This window comes from Mixophyes fleayi, chromosome 11 (assembly GCF_038048845.1).
Source record: "Mixophyes fleayi isolate aMixFle1 chromosome 11, aMixFle1.hap1, whole genome shotgun sequence".
Classification (NCBI taxonomy): Eukaryota; Metazoa; Chordata; class Amphibia; order Anura; family Limnodynastidae; genus Mixophyes; species Mixophyes fleayi.
The window spans coordinates 9715318-9738437 of record NC_134412.1 but is presented as its reverse complement, the minus strand read 5'-3'; the positions used below and the strand labels follow the sequence as shown (position 1 = coordinate 9738437).

Below are 23120 nucleotides of genomic sequence, written 5' to 3'. Positions count from 1 at the left end.
TAATCTAATTATACACCTCCAGCATTATGCATCCCTACACATAGTACATGCTCTGCTCTCTAACAAGCAGAGGCCTCTTTTGAGCATGCATGGGTCCAGTGCATGCTCAGGGCTGGCACACGCATGACTTTAGAGCATGCACAGTGACGCCCCTGCCAGGGCAGGGTGAAGCCTGGATTCATTGTTTTGCACCTCTTACTGTCCCTACATTGCAGTCACAGAGACAGGTCTGTGGTTGTCTGTTTTTCTTAATTTTAGACTATCTTCTAAAATGCCTGCACTTCCTATCCTGAGTTTTCTTGCTGCGCTTTGTCAAAAAAATATTTTTTATACTTTTATACTAATTGTGCATTTTAAGATATATTCAAGAATATTTATTTTTTCCAATAAGGCTGATATATGGTTCACATTTTTACTCCTCAATATTTAAGTTAGGTTACCTATGATTGCCATTAGATAAATCTCCATTATGGATGTCAAATTCTGCAAAAATATAGTTAAGATCCCTGGTTAGCATTGACACACAGGGGCATACCCAGATGGGGGTTTCTGGTGCCTGGAAACCCCCCTCCCAGCCTGGGGCACTGCATTCTTGAGGTGGCTTGCCCTGTGCATATGATGGGGATAGGAATTGCCCTTGTATATGATGGGGATAGGAAGAGTTGGAGAGCAGCCCAGCACTGACTAAAATTATAGCCACGCCCCCATGCATGCTGGTCATGCCCATTGGCTGCATGGCTTGGAAACCACTTTCTAGAAATCCTGACACAGAAGACCAAAATGTTCCCAAAACCAGCATTCCGCCCGGCTGTACGTAGCAGCCTGGCCAATTAATATTGTGTGGCAAAGATGTGGAACACCAACACACCCATTTAACCAAAATAAAATCAACATTTCAATTTATCTCAGCTGTAATAATAAGGCATAATTTGCTTTTTTTTCCCGTGAGCAGAAAACCTACATATGACATAACCAGGACATCCTTAAAAATAAGAGGTAAATCTCAATGTATTTTTTCTGGCAAAACATTTAATAATAAAAAAATACAAAACAAAATAAAGGATATATACGCTTGAAATTCCTGGATCCGGTCCCATGGCGCTCACAGAGACCTTACTGCATGACATCCCAATAGCCGTCTTCCCTTGGATACTATTGTGCTATCTTCCCGACTTTGTCCCACCTCTTTTCAAACCCCCTCCCCCTATTTGTCAGTTACCCTCATTTACCTTCTCTTCTTTTTACTTTCTAAATAATTGTTACCACTTGAACTCATACTGTTTTATCTACGCTAGTACCCATAACAACATCAGCTGCTAGCCACTAATCCCATCACTCAAAACGTGTCTACATTGACGTAGTTCGCTTCTCAAATATCCTCTCTTAAAGAAGCAGTTATAATGTGTGTACCATCAATATGCCTTTTGTGTTAAATCTAATCTCCTACTGTGTTATAATTTATATTTTCAACAAAAACTTCTAGGGCTAGATTTACTAAGCTGCGGGTTTCAAAAAGTGGGGATGTTGCCTATAGCAACCAATCAGATTCTAGCTGTCACTTTGTAGAAGGTACTAAATAAATGAAAGCTATAACCTGATTGGTTGCTATAGGCAACATCCCCACTTTTTCAAACCCGCAGCTTAGTAAATCTAGCCCCTAGTTTACAAAACGATACAGTTGAAATGCCTTACATGCAAAAAACATATCTATCTATATATATTTTTTTAAGAAAATGTCTAAAGATTGTCTAAAGATCGGTATTACTGTGTACTGTATTTTTAAATTAATTCATTTATACATTGTTCCTTTTCTGATTTTGCACTGCAGACTGCACTCCAGCACAGCTACTTAGTGTTTTATTTCTTACAGTTATTTAAAATTTCTTCCAGCTTAGCGGAAATATTGAGGTTAGACAAGCAAAGGAAATCATGCACAGTGCTGGTCCTTAACCACGTCACCTCTGGTCTAATTGCATTCTATCAAGAAGCCAACGCCCTTGCACACAGTTATTAAAGAAAAGACTGTTGTTGTGGATGCATCTCCTGGTATAATTCACTAGTAATAATGGAATCCTATCTTCTTCTATCCACCATCATCCTGTCATCACTGATAGATACAAGTAAGTAACTTCCCTGCTTGGATGTTATTTTTGTTTTACAGAGTTGCAGCCGTACAGAACATTACTTTGCAGTAACTAAATCGATTCTTATCTTGCTGAAAGCTTGATATAAGTTGCATTTTGTAAAATGAGCTAACACTATATAAAAAAAAGAAAAATACATTTGTGTAACGATTGAATTCTGTTATTCTGCCAATTATGTAATGATTAAGTTGTTTTAGAATATTTTTTTTTTACAATTGTGAAAAAAACAGATTATACTATAATGCCATATAATATATACTAATAAGAACTGATTATATTGTGCTATATGTTAATGACTTTGACTTCATTAGCATTTAAAATTGAATTTAAACATATATGGAATAATTCATCATAATATATAGCAATTAAAAAGCAGTCAATACAAAAATACATAAATTATAACTATAGTACATGATTGTTAATATAATAGTTTGGGTGACTTTATCTCTGCTGAAACCCAACCTGATTTTAAGAGAAACCTCCTCCATACATTTTTAGTATTATTCATTGTCTTCTGAGATCCCTGTTAAGGAGATTTTCCACTCCTTATTTGGAAAAATGCTCAGTTTCAAACTCCATTTTTTTATTCAGCTGGAGTCTTTGTCTGTATTCTAGGAAAATCAGGTCCAAAATGATGTTCCCTTTTTCATTTCTTAAGTAAACTATCCACTTTGCACTGTCGCGTTCTACAAACCCCTAACGATAACGGCTGATGAACTTGTGCTTGCTATTTTAGCTATCACTGTGAGCGAGTTAAATTTAGTCATGCTTGCAGGGAACATTCCAGTGGAAAACTATCCAATGCGTTGCCAGAAATTCATAACAGGAAAACAATCCCTCGTCGGCATACAGTCTGATCTCTGCAGACTACAGCTGAGAGGTTACAGTCTACAGCAGGACAGTGGATGATTAAAATATGTGCATTTCTGGGCAGTAACTCAGGAAGACCATGGCGCATACACATTATATATATATATATATATATATATATATATATATATATATATATATATATATATATATATATATATGTGTGTATGTATTTCAATGAATCCAATATAAATATTTTCTACTAACATACAAGGCCGTCAACAAAATTGCACCGACATACATTTCCTCACTTGTCTCAAAATATCTCCCTACTCGACACCTCCGTTCTGCACAAGATCTGCGTCTTCTTCTTCCACTCTCATCACATCCTCCCATTCTCGGTTACAGGACTTTTTTCGAACTGCATCCACTTTGTGGAATTCCGTCCCTCGCACAGCAAGACTTTCCTCTAGTCTCCAGACCTACAAGCGTTCTCTGAAAACCCACTTCTTCAGACAAGCTTATAATATTCCTCAACCACCATCTTAATCTCCCCTATTACCACAATCTACACAGCTAACACAAGACAACAACCCTCTGACCAACATTGGTACACACAAAGCCCACTCAGTACTTTTACCTTTTCGTTCTAGCTGGTCCAGTGTGCAATATGATGTAGCACATGCCCTTGTGTTTCAAACTCCCATTGTCCCATAGATTGTAAGCTTGTGAGGAGGGTTCTCTTACCTCTCTGTCTGTATGTATTACCCAGTATTGGTTTATTAATGTTTGTTACCAATTGTAAAGCGTAACAGAATTTTCTGGCGCTACATAAATAAATGATGAGAGAGAGAGAGAGAGTGTGTAAAACACAGGAATAGGCGCACAATGGTGTGATAATGTTTGGATGAATAAACCAAAGTTCAGCGGGTATATATATATAGTCCAAGATATATTAGTATTTCAAGCTTCTGGATAGTCCTCTAGGACCATGAGTATAAGTCCAGTCTTGTATGCATAAAAAAAGGACAGAAAAACAGAGGTCAGAGAACTAGTGTGCGCTAGTGATAGCCCATCACCATATGTATACACACCAGAAAAATAAAATATTGCTTGTCTGTATAGATTTGTCCTGTTTAGAGACAGGAAATCAGCTTATCTGTATAACTGCTTCTCAGAAAACGGAGCCCAATAGCCAAGTACTTCTGAAATAAACAGGATTTATTTTGATATATAAGTAATTCTCCAGAGTCCGACAAGAAATGTCCAAAGTATCAGCAAGATAAAGGTCTTGTAGAAGTATCAAGAATTGTATTCCAAATCACAAGGGAGCAAGGTTCTGTGGAAGCATCTGGTTCAGACACAAACACAATACTCGAACAAAGACTTCTTAACAGGAAGTGCCTTTTTTAGGCCCAAACAGGAAATGAGATCCAAGATGGAAACTTCATGAGACAGTCCCGGCCATCTTGAATGAGGGCAAATACATAACAGTAACCAGCATATTAGTCATCACGGTCTCTCTCCGAAAAACAGCATAACCAGCACATCTGTATGTCTGCTCCTCAGTCACACACCAAACTCATCAAACCATGTCTTTGTAATCCTTGCTTTGTGCACTGGGACGCAGTCATGTTGGAATAAAAAGGGCCTTCCCCAAACTTTTGCCACAAAGTTGGACGCAGAGGATTGTCCAAAATGACTTGGCATGCTGAAGCACTAAGATTGCCCCTCACTGGAGATAAGGGGCCTAGCCCACACCCTGAAAAACAGCCACATGCCATTATCCCTCTTCCACCAAACTTCACAATTGGCATAATGCAGTCAGGCAGGTAACGTTCTCCCAGCATCCACCAAACCCTGACTCGCCCATCTGACTGCCAAACAGAGAAGCGTGATTCATCACTCTACAGAACACATTTCCACTGCTCCACAATCCAGTGTCGGTGGGCTTTATACCACTCCATCCGATGCTTGGCATTGGTTTTGGTGATGTGTTTCTTGCATGCAGCTGCTCGGCCATTAAAACCCATTCCATTAAGCTCCCGTCGCACAGTTTTTGTGCTTACATTAATGCCAGTGGAAGTTTAGAACTCTTCAGCTATGGAATCAGCAACTTAAAAGTCGTCTGTGATTTTATGTGGTCTTCCTCTTCGTGGCTCAGTGGCTGTTCCTAAACGCTTCCACTTTTTAATTATATTATTTACAGTTGACGGTGGAATATCCAACAGGGATGAAATTTCACACACCGTCTTATTGCAAAGGGGGCATCCTATCACAGTACCATGCTTGAAGTCACTGAGCTCCTCAGAACGACACAAATGTTTGCAAATGGAGACTGCATGGCAAGGTGCTTGATGTTATACACATACAAACAAATTGGGCGCTAGTTAAGACCTAAAGATGTATATCAGCTGCACCACAAATAGGTATCCAACCTATATGAAATCAAAAGATATATAGAAAAATAATGGGTGCTTGATAAACATTTAAAACAATTTATTCCACACAAATAAATAAATATAAAAACATAAATATATCAATTAGGCCATGCATATTTTTGGGACAAAAAAACACGTTATAAATTCAAATAGCATACAATCTTCAAAGAAAGCTATAAGCATACTAATTGAAGATCAAATATTGGCATTAGCAATGAATAGGTATATGTTTAGATAAACAAATCTAATAAATAGATTGAAATCAACAATGGTCACATTTGTGCATCAGAGAGATCTACCATCTCGGAACTCATATACAGAAACACAGTCTCTTTCAGCTCCAGCCCGTGGAGCGGGGGTTCGTATGTCAAATTCCCCAAATAGTTTCAACTTTGTTCCGGACAGTGTAGAAAAAAGAAATATTATATTCATTCACTCTCCTTTTACTGATATAAATTAGCACAGTTTAATGTGTACCAATGATATATTCATTCATAATTAAAAGCTCAAGACGGTCAGCGTGTTGAATATCACCTGCTGGTCCCTGCAGCTTGCGGATCTCACAAAAATTGAACTGTCCCGCTCATGAGCGCTTTGTGCAGAGAGAAAATATCCGTGCTGGGCTGTAGATTTATACAGACGTTATATTGACAATCTATTTTTTATATGGGACGGGGACTTACAATCCATCTCAGATTTTACAAATCATTTGAATACCAATACATTTGGTCTACAATTTACCAATGACTATCATTCTCATCAGATTAACTATCTGGACATTTCCTTAAGAATAGATCAAGGATTTGTCATTCCTGAAAATTACTCCAAAGATGTGGATACATGTAGTTATCTACACTTTGGGAGTGATCATTATACACCTTGGAAAACCAACATCCCGAAAGGCCAGTTCCGTCGTATCCGTAGGAACTGTTCCAGAAGGGAAGAGTTTGAAAAACATTCAGTCAAAACATTTTGAGCATGAGAGGCCTGTGTTTTTATTTGCTTGGAGTGATAGACATGTATCCATACTCCAGACTTCCCTTGACAATTTACTGTTGAACAGTCATTTGCAACACCTGGAACAGTCCTTTCTACCTGGGCTCAAACAAGCTCTTACTCTGTTCTACTGTGATGAGGACAAAAGCTCCAAGATGCAGTTTGTGAGTTCTTCTAGGCCTTGTGACCGGGCAGACTTTAGCAGCCTGGAGTAATAAAAATTCATCTGCAGTAGTCTCTTATAATACTCTAATAGATGAACCTCAAGGGTTGGGAAATATTGATAAGTCAGATTTTACATGCTTAACTGCTTTATACTTTGAAAAATAGTGTATTGTAAGGTGTATCCTTGATCCACTAAACCTCAGGAGCAAACCAATGCTCATTTACGTTTTCCTTTTGTTGATATGTCCAAAACCATGTGACATGTGAGCTAAATGTGGGTCAAGCCATTTGGAAAACTATTGGTTTACCTGTTGGATGTCTCCACATACCCTTAGTGACTGAAGAGCCGTTTGCTTTTAACCCTAGATTTTGTTCTTATAAGTTACATGCTTGTTGATTTCTTCATAAATGTTGTAAATCAGTTTTCGAATGTGTGTGCAAAAATAATGTTACTAAAGTTTGAAGGTTTTGCAATGCTGCAACTTTTTTTTTTTTGAAAGGTAAATTTTTATTAAAGTTTTTCAAAACAACATAAGTGTGAAAGTGAGACATCATATAACATATATGTGAAACATTTCACTTTAAGTAACAGAAATGCATATTAAAGAAAACCCACAACAGTACATAGTAAATTAGCATGCTACTGTAAAGAAGCGAAAATGTTGTTTTTCTTATTTTTGTTGTTCTGGGGGGAACGGGGAAGACAAACAATGGGGGAAGGGGGATTTGGGGAAGAAAAAGAGGGGGGGGAAGAAGAGTTTATCACCCATTATGCTCTGTATCAGATGGCGAAGAGGAAAAATAGTGACATACTTGGCAATAAGGAGGTATAATCAAACTGTCTATGACTACCATTTAAAAGTGTAAGACGTTCCAAGTCTCCAATATTCATAGTTTATGGGAGCGGGTGAGCATCAGATGGTTGTTAATGGGGGTTCAGCATTGAAATGGTTCGTCCATGGAGACCGTGTATTTTGGAAATTTTCTGGTTTATCTTTAAGAACAGCTGTAATGCTTTCCATTCTGTAAATTGACCAAATTTTGCTAATGGTAGCTGAGAGCGAGGGGGGGGCAGTATTTTTCCAGTGAGCTGCAATCAAACATTTAGCTGCATTCAGCATATGTCCAATGAGTTTTTGTGTGGGTCGGGTGACGTCAGGGAGCCATCTGGGAAGAAGGGAGTAAAGAGGGGAAGCAATGCTGCAACTTTTGCAGATCAATCACTTGTTTCATTTCCTTGGGAAACTGAGGCCAAATTGTTTATTCTTTAAGCTCAACTGGATTATTGCAACTTGTTTTGGTAGCTGAATAGTATTAAGGAGTTGTTCAATGTATATACTGTTTTTTAATTACCTCTAGAAGCTAAGAATTTCCTTTCAAATTACAGCATAATCATATGTGATTCTAAACGCATATATTTTCTTTTCAGAGCAGAGAGGCGGGCTTGTGAGGCTACCATGAGCTCAAAAAACAAATTTTGCCATGGGGCTGGGTGATGTAGTGTTCCACTCCCGAATGGACAAGACCCCAAAGGGACAAAGTGTGTGTGTGTGGGGGGGAGTGTTAGATATGAGATCAGCATCAACAGAAGGATTACATCTAGAAATTGCATATTTAATATGCAAGGTATTTTCCCTGCCATCAGCTCTCTCTTTTGCTTTGGCACTTTTATCTGATTTTGTGGAGTCCTGATGACAATGGGGAAAAGATTTTTATGTGCTTAACAGTTTCTTTATCAAAGTCCTCTGTCTTTCCTTTTTTAACGATTGTTTTAATTGTTGGATGGTAAGCAACAGAGCAATGACACAAACACACGGCGGTTCCTAGCACATCTAGGGCACATTGGCACACAGCAGTGGGAGAAAAGAAAAATGGGGGTCCGCCCTCCCTCCCGCCCCTCACTATGTTGGATCCAACGACATAACAATGACGTCTTGCCTCGTTTTTGATTCTGAGGGCGTGTGAGAGTACTGAGCCGGCTCGGCTCGGTACTCAGATCCCCTATGTTCGGGTGTGTTCGGTTCTCGAGGAACCGAGCCTGAGCATCTCTACTATTAATGCCCTCTGTCACCCATGCGCGCTTTATGTAGTCTTGTTTTTACATACCTATGTCTGTAGTCGTTGTTTTATTCCTCACTGGTGCTGCAAAGTGACCTTCTTAAACTACCATTAGTAAGTCTGTGCAATTTATCAATAAGCCATTGATATATTTATTTCACTTTGCTATATTGTGGGCCCCGTTACATACTTCTATAATTATCTCATTACATTTTGCCAGCTAGGCATAGCAAATCACGCAATAGGATATTTGCATTCCTAAATGTTGTCTCCTGATTACTGCTGTTTTAGTTTAGACATGATCAACTTATCTACCTAGAAAGTTGCATAGCAGCCATGTACTACAAACTGTAACATGCCAGGGGAGCACATCACTTTTTTTGTAGCGCTTGCTCCTCTTTCCAACTATTATTTTGCACCCGAGATCTGTGGCCGCATGTTGGGTTTGGGCCTCCTGACTTCAGAAACGAAAAGTAAGCTTGGTGCACATTAATGTGCATGAACAACAAGTACTTTTGCTATTCCTGTGCTACTTTATTCAAGTTTACCTGTCTACTAATCTGACTTGTTCTCGACCTTCTTTGGACCTACTGTTTATTTACGGATTGGTCATCCCTTACTGTCCCACCTGTTTCTGACCTTTCCAATCTGTTCAATACCCTAACCTTTGGCCTGCATTCTCTCTTTGAATCAGCGCCATCTGTTCTGACTTTTCTCCTGTCTCCTGCTTCTCCTATTGTCTCCTGGTCTTTGTACTGTCAGAGGTTGTCTAGTGGGATTAGCCTTCAGTGTTTTGCAGAAGGCCTGTTACCCCCTTACAGGGATCAATGGTAAATACCAAACAGGTGCACCAGTGGCAACTACAAAAACTTCAAGGTGCGTCCACTATTTTCCCCATGACGGCTTTTTCAGGCCATGGACCTTGCTGACATTGCCTTCAGTTTTTTGGCTACTGTAGTTTAGACCATTCAGAGAAACAGAGGTTGAAGTAGAAAGAGTTCAGATTGCGCTAAAGTTGTTAGTGGATATTTTAAGATTCTTTTTTGGGCCTGAACTTATTGACTCTTTTCCATAATGCTCTTGTGGATAGCCTAGAAAGCAATGTGTGCATAATGGCAGGTGACGCTAAGATTATTAACACCGAGCTGGACAGAAACACATTACAGAAATGCTTGGACAACCTGGACTTTAGGAAGAAAATGGCAGGTGAGGTTCATCAAGCTGTATACATGTCATTGCAAACGTGTGGCTTCCTGCTTTCCACAAGTCACAGGGACTGAAGGCCACTAGCTGATATTTGAGCTGCTAAGCTAGGAGGCGCGGAGTCTATACACGCCCTCAGACTTCGCCAGGGACCCCAGCAAGGGAGTTTGGATTTTGCTGCAAAGGACTTGCAGGTCGCGGCCCTCCAAGTTAGCTATCAGCGGAGTGGATGGTGAACAGACGTGGTCGTGCAGGCAGAGGTCAAACCGTACTGGCAAACGTGGTATCAAGGGGTAATGCAATTCGGAGTCAGCAAGCCAAAGGTCAGATACAGCGAAGCAATCAGGCCAAAGGGAGATCCAGAAGCAGAACCAGGGATAGCCGAGTTGGTACACAGGAGATCAGTCAGAGAGCAGGGAGACAGGCTGGAATGCTGGAGCATAGGAAGACCTAGATACTCTGGCGTCTAACTAGTGTCAGAGGCAGGTTTAAATAGAGGTACCCTATACCTGATTGGTGGCAGTGAAGGAAGCGGTCTGAACAGCTGACTGCCAACAGGAAGTAGAGAGAAGAGTCCCGTTGCTAGGAAACATGGACTCGAGACGGACACACATGCGCTGCCTAGCAAAGGATCGTGTTGCCGACAGAGGAAGGCGTCCGTCCCTAGCACTGATGGCGAGTGCGGGGACAGACGCCTGACACCGTTTCTCTCCCTTCTTCTCACATCATGACTAGGTCTTGACACATGAGTGGACAAGTCATTGTCTCTCACAAGATCATCTCACTCAACTTCTGCCGATCATTTTGATGATTTGATTGGTACATCCTCCCAACCCCACACTTTAAAACCTGGGAACATTTTGCCGATTGAAGTTGTTTAATCCCTTCTCACTTCAAAACAGTGGACTGGCAGGAGATGAAAGATAATTGCAATAAGGGTGCACTTATTCTAGTCAATAGTACTTTTTAAATGAGTTGGTCTTAGCTTCAGCAGTAAGAACCAAGGTTGGCCCTAACCTTTTTAGGGGTCATAATGGCCCCAAAATGGATCCCAAACAAGCATCGATAGTGTCTGAACAGTTTAAGAACTTGAACAAGGCGAAATATTTTCTGTTCATGTTTTAAAAATAAATGTTTAATATTCCTTTGATGTCATAATTATCCTTGAAGATATTTTTTAATAATAACTCCAGTTGTTTGTAATCATTTATATTGCAGGTGTTTCTCTGTCATGCATTCAATGTCTAGCATTGGGGGAGGAACCCTGCACAAAACCTTCAGTGCAATGCCCCCCTGAATCTGATGTCTGCGTTTCAATGTTACAGGTTAGCTCAATAGGTAAGTCGAAGAAAAATAACTTTAAGTAAAAACAATGTATATTTCCCAAGTTGTATTAAAGGGGCATAAAAATTGTATATAATGTGCACTCACCTCTCAAATTATATTGGATCTATATAATCTAATTTAGACCGTAAGCTCCAGTGGGGCAGGGACTGATGTGAATGAGTTCTCTGTACAGCGCTGCGGAATTAGTGGCGCTATACAAATAAATGATGATGATGATCTAATTAAATGGAATCACTATAAAGAAAAGAGGGATATGGAGATTAATTATTATTGCATTTTGATTATTTCAATTCAATTCAAGAAATATAATAATAATTTCAGGATGTGTTCCAAAATGTCTGGGAGTCTACTTACTCGTGCACCCTCTTCCTTACCAGTCCGCTCTGCAGGACTGGTAAGGAAGCCTGAAGATGTCAGAAAGGGCTCACAGTTCTCAGTTTGAATGTTCTGCTGCCTGTCATGTGAAATGCAAATGGGCTGTCAGCAGCTTCAAAGGAAGTGGGGCGAAAACTGCAAGTATATCATACCCGCATATACCGCCCCACTTCGAGCCCTGGTCTCAGGACAGCAGGGGCTGACTAGGGATATACCAGAGCAGGAGCTTACGGTTTAGGCACAGCAATATAATAGAAACATTCAAATATACCAAAAATTATTTTATTTTAAAATATGTCAGACCCAATGCCAATCCGGATGTCCAATCGCAGGTTACTTACCCTCTGGACATCAATACGTATACACTATTTTGCACCCTTGTCATTTATCTTTAAAGTGGAGACAATAACCATAACCCCAGGTCTTCCAGAACCCGAACCCTTCTGGGCCAGTCACCAGGGGCGTTATGTGCACCAAACCTAAGCCGACTCCTCAAAGGGAACAGGTTCCAAATGTCTCACAACAAGTAATGTGCACTCTACCAACTTTGCCCACCGACTGTACATTGCTCTCCTGCAAATCCAAAGGCTCCATCAGCCGCAGGGCCATGACCCTATGCAGAGAGCTTGTGCACCACACCACAGTGCTGCACACACCATTGGGTCTGCACCAGAACCTGATCTAGAGTCGGGGGGAGCACCTCCCCTACCAGAAGGAAGACAAACTCCAGATCCAGCAGTGAACTCCTTTATCCAGGAAATGGGAATGGGAGGGAAGGCAGCTTTTCCTGGATCCAAGAGAGCTGTATGACTGGAACTTAATAGCTTGTCCCTTAAGCCTACTCCTCATGACACTCACATTGGGCGTACCCAAACTTTCCCTTGTTTTGTTAGCGAGGTCCAAACCTCAGCTTTTAATTTCCCTCTGGCTTATTCCGTCCCTCAGTTCTAATTCCCAGTGTTCATTCTCAATTGTAATCTTTTTAAATGTACTAACCTTTTTCTACCACTTGATGTCCTATTAATCTGCAAACCACGTTGACATTATTGGGAAAACTCGAAAAGATAAATGAAAATGGCAGCATGACCTCGCCCTAAATCCATAACCAGACCTGGGGGTAAATGTATCATACTCCGGTTCCTTCACCTCGCGGGAGTTCGGCGAGATGACAGCTAAAATTTAAAGCGGCGCTGCCTTGTGAAGGGAAACTTGCCTTTACAAGGCAACGCCGCTTTAAATTTTAGCTGTCATCCCACCGAACTCCCGCGAGTTGAAGAAACCGGAGTATGATACATTTACCCCCTAGTGTTAAAAAGCTGGTTCCAATTTGAAACAGGGGGAGAATATGAGATATTGGCTCAATGTTATTTCATTTTGGTCATTATGGGTTACTGTAAATGGGTGCTTGGCTAGCAAAGCAGTTATCCAATGGTCTGCTCCTCCTCATATTTAATTGCTTATACTTCTATTTTCAGTTGCAATTGAAATGAAAACTTTTACAAGATTTTGTGGAGACAGAAGCATGTGTTCTGGATCTGGAAGTTACAGCACACCCATCAGTAAAATCAAAGTTGTCAGCAGCTGTTGTTACACTAACAACTGCTCTCCAACCACTCTCATTTGTAAGTATCATATTCTCTCCATTGCAGGCCATGCACACTCCGATATTGCAAGAGATATCACCAAACCAGCCCAATATGGTTTTGTATAGGACTCCAAAACAAGCACAAGGCCTAGGATGATTGTAATGGGTTGAATGCCCAGTCAACAGATACTTGCTGTCAGATTCTGTGTGAGGTCATCTGCAACAAGCCCCCATATGATCTGGCACAAATGCCAAATGACAAGACCTGTCTTTTTACTGTTCACGTGTGTGACCAAATTGGGAAGGGAGAAGCACTCGAGTAAAGCACGGTCAATGGACCCGAGTCATTAAGGAGAGCAAAACAGAAAAAAGGAGCAACTTTGCCCCTGCGCAAAACCATGTTGCATTGGACGATGGAGATAAATTTAAAATATGGGGATAGATTTATAGTTGGGATAGGACATGTCCTAGATCAACTTTAAAATTCAGTATAAAATAAAGCTAACAAGTATTTCTGTGCTACCGGAAAATGCAGCCAGTATTTTCCTTATATGCAGAATAACAAACTAATTTGCACCCCTTGCATTGTAACATGTTTGTCCCGGATCAAATTTACCCCTTTTTTTTGCTCTCCTTAATGACTCAGACCCAATAATGTGTCCAGCTTAAAGGACATCTCCACCTTTAGTGGAGTTAATTAAATAAATATGCCCCCTATCTACAGCAAATAGGGGGTAACGCCAAGGCCGTCTCACTGGTAGTCATGCTTGTTTAAACTGCAGCTTCCATAAAGCTCCGTGGAAAAGCTATGGATAGTCTTTAGCTCCTGTGCCAAAAATTGTGGCACAAACCATTGGTCAGTTTTGGGTGAAAAAAGTAGTGAGGGGTGTGTATCCAAAATTACTGCATGTGGAGACCTATTTAATTAATAAAAACTGGCGTTAAGGTACAGTTGTCCTGTAAATCATATGAATTACACCAAATCAATTTGAATGTGTTTTTACCAGTATGGCCTGATCTCCTAAAATCACTATTTTCTACTTGTGAAAAATGTGCTTAGGCAATTTATTGGAGCATTCACAAGGACCTTGGTGTTTAAATGATTTATCAAATAAAATTTAACAAAACTAGTCTTATGGTTGTCAAAATGATAGTATTTTTGAAAGACCTTTACATCGTTAGTCAATGAAAACGATAGCAAAAAAAAAAAATAATCCAAAAAATGGATTAAAAAAGATGAACTTTTCCATAGCCGTTAAATGGAGCGTGGCCCCGTCTGGTTAGTGGCTCCATCCACTACATTCTAAGGCCAGGGGCCCCCGTCTCCTCCTCTCCCAGACACAGCCCCCTCTTCCTCTTGTACAAGTTAGTAAACTTAGAAAAAGAAAGTTGAGGCCAGGAGGTCTATGCCACCCTCAGGATTCTGCCACCTGGATATAATTCTCACCTCTTCTCAAAGGGCCCTAACTCAGGTACACCAACTGCTTGCAACTCAGCTGCAATAGGTTTTCGTCAAACATATCTCGTTAACGGTGGGATCCTCACCAGGGGCCCGATTCATTAGTGATCTTATCTTGTGCAAAAGTTAAGATGCTTATTTTTAAGAAGAAATGGGGAGATAAGATGAAAATCCATCTTAACTTCACTCTTAACTTAAGAAATTCTTCTCTTACGCAGTGGATTTTGCTTCTTATCTCCCTTTTCTGAGCATGCACAGAGTGGATTTGCTTAAGATAAGCAAAAAACGGCAGATAAGATCACTAATGAATCTACATTTCTGAAAACTTGGAGATAAGTGAATAAGAGCAGATTGTGAGATCCATTGGGAAACTGAGTACATTTTACAAAATAAAAAGAGGGATTGTACAGTACATTCAAATAGTAGCGGGAACGTCTTTAAAAACGAGGACAGACCATGTGATTTAGAGACAGTTGAAATTATGGTTTACATTTTTCATCGAATTGACATATATCTCTTTTCATTGTAAGTGCCGACTGACAAAACTGAAAGCAATGGAGTTTCCTGCAAAGGGTGCCCTACCAAAGATAAAAAACCATGTCCTTCAGAGGACATCATGGAATGCACTGGAGATGAAAACAAATGTATCTCAGTGAGCGTATCGGGTAAGGATCATTATTCTCTTACAATCCAGTAATAGATCGCTAATGTAATATAATTCAATTAGCTTAGAAGAGCAACAATTAGCTTCTCTCTGTCTAGTGCAATTTATACCTTGTTAGCCGGTGTCTGTTTTTCGCTATGCTTCAGTAAGTTTTGCACCACAATGCAATGTTAATTAATGATCCCCAGTAACATGCTTGAGGTCACATGGAGCGCACACTAGGATTTGAGCCAAGGTTTATAGAAAGTCTGCCCAGAATAGAATTAAATAGCACTCAACTACACGCAGTCCTACTCTTATACTTCATACCTAGCATAAGCAGTGGTGATCGTTTTCACAATTACCACCATTCCAACACAGAGGAGTCCTCCACTTAAAATCCGAATATGTGAAAAAATGATTTTAAATATAAGCAGACTTACCTCCATACCAACGCTGTAGATCTCTGATCGCAGCAGGATGCTGACCGCAAGTTAATCCGACTAGTCAGGTGTCCGTCAGTAGACTTTCACGTAATTGCGCCCCCTACCACATTTAATTTAAAGTGGCAATGCCGGGTTAAGTGTTTAAACACTTAACCTGCTGGGTCCTGACATTGCCGCTCTAAATTAATTCGGATTTTAAGTGGAGGACTCCTCTGTGTCGGAATTTTCTGCACCGTTAAAGCGTACCCAACCCAGATTGCCCAATATAGAATGCCTAATATAAAAGTTACATATCAATAGAAATAAGGGAATATTTGATATTAGCCAGTGGTCGAAGTGAAGATTTAGAAGTTGTGGTGTGGAAAATGAAAGTGAATGGAATTTGATAGTTTTTCAATCACAACAGTAGAAGTGACAGTATGGGGTACCACGGTATACCGGCCCACTTCGACCACTGGTATTAGCATAATAATATGTACTAGAGAATAGAGATGCTCAAATAATTTGAATCGGTTGAAAAATCAATCAAATTTGCCCTGTTTGAGGTCCTTAACTTGTTAACGATATGATTACGGTCATTGAACCAATTCATTTGGGTTCTACTACAGCAGCCAAATTTGTGGTTCAAGTACGAAGTATAAGTTTGAAATTTGAGTTCACAGCTCACAGTTTAAACAAAATGGACCCAAATCATTAAGGAGAGTAAAGCATAACAAAAGAAGTAACTTTGCACCTGGGCAAAATCATGTTGCATTGGAGGAGGATGTAAATTTAAAATGTGGGGACAGATTTATAGTTGGGGTAGAGCATGTCCTAGATCAACTTTAAATGTCAGTGTAAAAATAAAGCTATCACGAATGGTGTTAGTCATTGACAACATATAGATCACTCAATTCACCTCTAACCATACTGCTACTAAGGGGTATATTTACTAAACTGCGAATTTGCAAAAGTGGAGATGTTGCCTATAGCAACCAATCAGATTCTAGCTGTCATTTTGTATAATGTACTAAATGAATGACAACTAGACTCTGATTGGTTGCTATAGGCAACATCTCCACTTTTTCAAACCCGCAGTTTAATAAATATACCCCATGTTTCGTTTTGTTTATTTGCTCAGACGTTGCTCAATTTTAGTCACTATAAAGTTTGAGAATTTCTTGCAAATATTTAAACTTTAGAGATGAACTGATAAATCGGTTCAAGAACCACTTTGATGCAAATTGGAGCAGCTCTACTAGAGACTGGAATTTATAGCTGTAAATATATACTCTAATGATTAGACAGCTTACCGTTTTGTGAAATACATTAAGTGATAATCATAGTTACAGTGTAATGGTGACACATTATCTTGATTTTACAGGCCAATCTCCTGACCAGTCTGTGAGAGGTTGTGGCACACCAGGGTTGTGCAATAAATCTTACAACACAACAGAGGGTGCTAGGAATGTTCAAACCCAGATATTGTGCTCAGAAAATGGGAGTGTTGATCAACAGCAAAGCAAGTTCCTCTTCCTTATTCCTGCCAGTTTCCTTTTCACATTGCTCTGGTAAACCCATAAACTATCTGTACAGTATACAGTTACAATCAATGTTTTGTGTAAGACATTTCAGTCTGTATACAGCATCTTATAGACATATGTATTCTCAGTACAATACCCACTTCATCATCATCATCATCACCAATTATCTATATAGCGCCACTGATTCCGCAGCGCTGTACAGAGAACTCACTCACATCAGTCCCTGCCCCATTGGAGCTTACAGTCTAAATTCCCTAACACACACATAGACAGACAGAGAGACTAGGGTCAATTTGTTAGTAGCCAATTAACCTACCAGTATGTTTTTGGTGTGTGGGAGAAAACCGGAGCACCCGGAGGAAACCCACGCAAACTTGGGGAGAACATACAAACTCCTCAGAGATAAGGCCATGGTCGGGAAATTAACTCATGATCCCAGTGTTGTAAGGCAGAAGTGCTAACCACTTAGCCACCGTGCTGCCCACTTTATTACTCATTGCACCACGGGGTCCAAAATGACACCTTACAGGGCAAATAGCATCATCGAGATCCCCCCCACCCCCGTCAGGAGGACAACTTGCTCTTCTGGGTGTCTGGGAGAGTTACCCGGAAATCAGGTGTCTCCTGGACATTTGGGGAGAGTAGGTACGCATGATCTAATATAATAAATAATTTGCCCTCCATTTTTCTGCCTCTGTAACCACCCAAATAAATCTCACCTTTGTTTATGCATCAATTAGGCTCCAAAAAAGTACTATCTTGAGTAAATGTGCCAGTTAATAGCACTGCCACAAACTGCGCAGAGATGAACTTACATACAGTCTCGCAAACATCTTTTTAAAAAAAATAAAAATAAACAAACAAACATTTTATGGACATTTGATGCAGTTAAAAACATAAATTAATTTATATTCTTTGCCTGTCTTGTTGGTGGAGTAGTTAAGGGTCATTGGGCCCCTGTGTAATATCTGGGCTTGTTCTGGCACTGTGCAGTGATGTCATGGCACAGTACTGCCAACCTAGAACGTCTCTAATAATCACTGGTGATTTCAAGGTAGCAAAGTGACCCACAGAACCCGGAGCCTGCTTAGCCTATTGGGGCCACAATGGGAGCACCAGAGTTTTTTTCCACCACTACGACCCTGTTGCTACATCCCTTTTAAATACATTTACAGCAAAGTTATATGTTCATTTGGATTACCATCCTCAGTCATTTTCTGTCAACCTACCACTCCTAGCCCAGAAAAGTAAGTGGTCATTGGAACGGTTTTTATAGCAAGTGTAATATTTATAGGCTTTCTGAATTTCAATATAATACATGGGCTGTGTGAATATTTATGGAAATAGCTGTGAAAGATATCCTAATATTTTTCAAACTTTAACCTCACAGGTCTTCGAAGACAACAATATATTTAACTGCGGTTATAAGACATGCTTTATTAATGCCAGAGAGTTTACATTTGTTGTAACACTGTGTTTGAACAATACTTACAGCTCCCCTGCTTCATTCCTGTACTCGTCAATCAGTCAGACCTTACAGAGGTCACAGAACGCACAGTAAATCTCCTGTACCTGGCCCCACGCCAGCCTCTCTCTCAATAGTAACTGAAATGCTAAAAATTCCTGTGGCCTCATACACTTCTATGGCCAAGGAATTTCCCCTTGATAGTAGCAGACTTCTTTTTCCCATTGGCAGTATATAAGGCCATCTATAGTTCTGTATGTTCGTCGAGCAACTAAATCTGCCCCATTGAAAGTAGTGGGTAAGCAATGAGTTACTCTGGAATAAGGTAGAGCAGCCCTTAAGCGCTGCGCTCCCACTTTGCAAATGATCGCCAACTAAAATATTTATTTCTTGCTGTAGGTTCATTACATCTAACTATACATTAAAAAAAATTTGTGTAAGATCGGTTACAATTGTTGACATGAATAAAGTTTCTTCAAAAAGATGGCTTCTAAAACATTTTTTTAATGACAATCTCTCCATATCATAAAGTAATAATACAATATGTGTTACCAAAATGGAATGCTTGAAATTTCTATTGTCTATGCTGCATCTATTGAAAGAACACATGGGTTAACTGGAAAGTAGAATAGCCCATTGTTATTAAAAATGTAAACACATTACATTAAAAAAACAAATAGTTTTTGTGTCCTAACATGTTTATGTGTGCTTCTTCAATAGCAGGGTACCATATATATATATATATATATATATATATATATATATATATATATATATATATATATATATATATATATATATATATATATATATATATATATATATATATATACACATACATATACATATATATATATATATATATATATATATACATACACACACACACACACACACACAAATATGTTGATATCTAGGGTCAGAGGACTAACTGTACTCATTTTAAAGTGGGCATTATGAGAGCCATCCATAGCCAATTAGATAATTTGAATGTTCACAGTTACAGACAAAGGGAATATACCAGACTCAGATAGTGGAAGGAGCAGGATCCTTCAACGGCATAAATTAGCAATGACAAACTCCTGACATACTGTGGCAGGAAGTGCATGCATTCAACTTGTCTACACTGCACTAGAAACACGACCTTTAGATTCTAAATGGTGGCTAGAGGGTACAATATATGCTCACTTGTACTATTATGAATGTTTTCTTTTATAAAGTGTATTCTGTGACATTATGGGGCCCGATTCATTAAAGAAAGTAAAGCAAAAAAATGAGTAACTTTGAACCTTTGCAAAACCATGTTGAATTGGAGGGGAGGTAAATTTAAAATGTGAGGACAGATTTATAATGGGGGTAGAGCATGTCCTAGATCAGTGTTGGCTAACCTGTGACTCTCCAGGTGTTGTGAAACTGCAAGTCCCAGCATACCCTTCCAGCAATAAGCTGCTATATATTGGCAAAGCATGCTGGAACTTGTAGTTTCACAACACCTGGAGTGTCACAGGTTAGCCAACACTGTCCTAGATCAACTTTTAATGTCAGTGTATTAATAAAGCTATCAAGTTTTTGCGTCCTACATGAAAAAACAGCCCGTATTTTCCTTATGTGCAAAGTAATAAACTCATTTGCACCCCTTGCATTGTAACATGGTTTTGCCTAGGTTCAAAGTTACTCATTTTTTTTGCTTTACCTTCCTTAATGAGTCAATTCCTTGGTGTTAAACTACAATCGGCAATGAGTGCAGAAACTTGATATCTAGAGATTTATAAAAAAATAAATAAAAAAAAAACACAAAAGAAAAGAAAAAATAATTATTTCTACTATCATTTCTGAGAATTGCCACATGAATATAGACATGACAGCCTCCTGCAGGAATTGTGAAGAGCACTGTTCAACAAGCTAATGAGAAAGAGAATGCCAGAGGCCAACGGAGTAAACACAGGCGATTTGTTTGAGGTGTAATTTAGTACATTTTCGGGGCATTGTGCTCCAAATTACCAAACTTGTCCCGTGCACTCCCGATGATAAATTCCATATTATAATATATGTATATTAGACTGTAAAACTGTGCAAATATTCCAAATGATAAATATATTTTTCCTTATTTCATCCACATAACTTGTATCCAGTTTCCTAGTACCGGGTACGACTCGTTGGTGAACAATGTTAGTAGCTGCTATGTGCACCTCTGTTATTTCCACTAGAATTTCACAAAGTATGCTTAATACTTTTCAAAGGAAAAACAAATTATAGACATGCAGAATAATGGGAAAGAAAGACAGGAACATTCTTGCACCAAATAGTCAAAAAACATTGTTTATTAACTAAAGTAGGTTGTTTTGGTCCCATAACTGGTTTCTAAGTGAACCACAAATGGTTATCAACACTAGGGGCTAGATTTACTAAGCTGCGGGTTTGAAAAAGTGGGGATGTTGCCTATAGCAACCAATCAGATTTTAGCTTTCATTTATTTAGTACTTTCTACAAAATGACAGCTAGAATCTGATTGGTTGTTATAGGCAACATCCCCACTTTTTCAAACCCGCAGTTTAGTAAATCTAGCCCTAGGTGGTGATTTACATGGTGTCCTAAAACATTACTAGTGGTTTGTTTACTACTAGACTTGCTTTCAAATGATACCACTAGTCGTGGTATCACACAACTAAGCACAAAGAAAATACAACATACAAACTAATCAATGTTAGCAAAAAATATTACATGATAACCTACTTTAGAGCATGACATTCTTAGAAAATGCCATCAACTAAAACCCATTTTTAAATGATAATTAAAAATTGTAGAGTGTATTAGCATCATTTATTTATATAGCGCCACTGATTCCGCAGCGCTGTACAGAGAACTCACTCACATCAGTCTCTGCCCCATTGGAGCTTACAATCTAAATTCCCTAACATACACACACAGACAGACTAGGGTCAATTTGTTAGCAGCCAATTAACCTACTAGAATGCTTTTTTTGGAGTGTGGGAGGAAACCAGAGCACCCGAAGGAAACCCACACATACACGGGGAGAACATGCAAACTCCACACAGATAAGGCCATGGTCGGGAATTGAACTCATGACCCCAGTGCTGTATTTTCAAAGTGATTCGTTTTCCGGGTGAGCCACCTTGTAGTGATTACTATCTGTTGGTGTTAATTATACTCAAGGAAGACAGAAACCTCCCATGGAGCAGAAAGGGGCGTCCCAGGGCAGCCACCAAACCATTTCTGTCATGGTTGGAGGAGCTGCCACTATCACCACTGCTGCTCCCAAGGAATGGATGATTATTCTCAGGGACATGGGAGGGTTGGGGTATGACAAGAGGCTATATTACATATATTACATAGTCTGCTGTCATCAGCAAGCATCTTTACACAAGGTCTTAAAGGGCCTACTCCCCTCCAGCCCTATGTATGAAAGATATTACTACCTTCAGAGATTGGTATATGTGCTTGAAAGAATAACTCCTATAAGAACCTATTGAGTCAATAAATATCATTGCTACTATGATCCTACTTTTTCCAGTGAGACATCTATCACTGCTGTGTTCCTGTGAACAGCAAATTAAGACTCACAATTGAATCCACTCCCTTGGATGTCCTGTACAAAGCCTGCTGTCCTGCATCAGTGCTCTGCCACCTACCCATCAGCCCTTATGTCAAGTAAGTTTTCAGGAAGGATTCAATCAGAGTAACCAGCAAAAGAGTTGCAACAGCAGCTACACAATTGGAAAGAAGCGCAAGTGGTTCCATGTGCAGGTAAGGAAGCCAGGTGGTAGCGGTTATACCCTTCTAAATCAATGGACACAATGCCGGCATGCAAGTGACACTTACAGGTCAGTGATTGTCTAGTTTGGTCAAGTGGCGTCAGAAGGAGTAGTCAAAGTAATAACCAGTTGATAACAAATCAGTGGACCCCCCCAGTATGGAGGGAGCAGGTGGCAAAGTCAGCTCATCTCAGAGCATTTATATCACTATCCCTTTTCTGCACAAGTTGTGGTGTATGAAGTAGGAATTGGATGAATTCCTTATCTACCAAGAAGAAATCCTCTCTTCCCTACAAATTATTGGCATGGCAATATTTTCCTTTAGAAGTTAGAGCCCATTCAACAAGAGATGTCGACACATCTTGGGAAATCTTTACAAAAGTGTCTCCTTGGACCATCTGTCAGGCAGCTAAATGGACTTCTCTTAACACCTCAGCAGCAGCTATTTATACAGTAACAACAGCAAAAGAATGATGCGCAGTCCCAAATAACCTCTTGCTCGGAGCTATTTATATAGCGCCACTAATTCCGCACCACTGTACAGAGAACTCAGTCACATCAGTCCCTGCCCCATTGGAGCTTACAGTCTAAATTCCCTAACATACACACACACAGACTAGGGTCAATTTGATAGCAGCCAACTAAATTACCAGTATGTTTTTGGAGTGTTGGAGGAAACTGGAGAAC

The 23120-nt window shown here is 39.6% G+C and overlaps 1 protein-coding gene across 1 annotated transcript; it reads left to right on the top strand.

Moving 5' to 3' along the window:
• Positions 1-1849: 1849 nt before the first annotated feature.
• On the top strand, positions 1850-19144 carry LOC142107709 (phospholipase A2 inhibitor and Ly6/PLAUR domain-containing protein-like). The gene is made up of 5 exons (XM_075191300.1): positions 1850-2120; positions 11036-11155; positions 13015-13161; positions 15114-15248; positions 17036-19144. Exons 1-5 carry the CDS (start codon positions 2066-2068, stop codon positions 17224-17226), a joined length of 648 nt encoding a protein of 215 aa, XP_075047401.1. The 5' UTR covers positions 1850-2065; the 3' UTR covers positions 17227-19144.
• The last annotated feature ends 3976 nt before the right edge of the window (positions 19145-23120 follow it).

Coding starts and splice junctions, on each gene's coding strand:
- LOC142107709 (XM_075191300.1), top strand. CDS start 2,066: ATGGAATCCTATCTTCTTCTATCCACCATCATCCTGTCATCACTGATA. Junction 13,162..15,113: donor CTCTCCAACCACTCTCATTT/GTAAGTATCATA, acceptor TTTCATTGTAAG/TGCCGACTGACAAAACTGAA. Junction 15,249..17,035: donor TATCTCAGTGAGCGTATCGG/GTAAGGATCATT, acceptor TTGATTTTACAG/GCCAATCTCCTGACCAGTCT.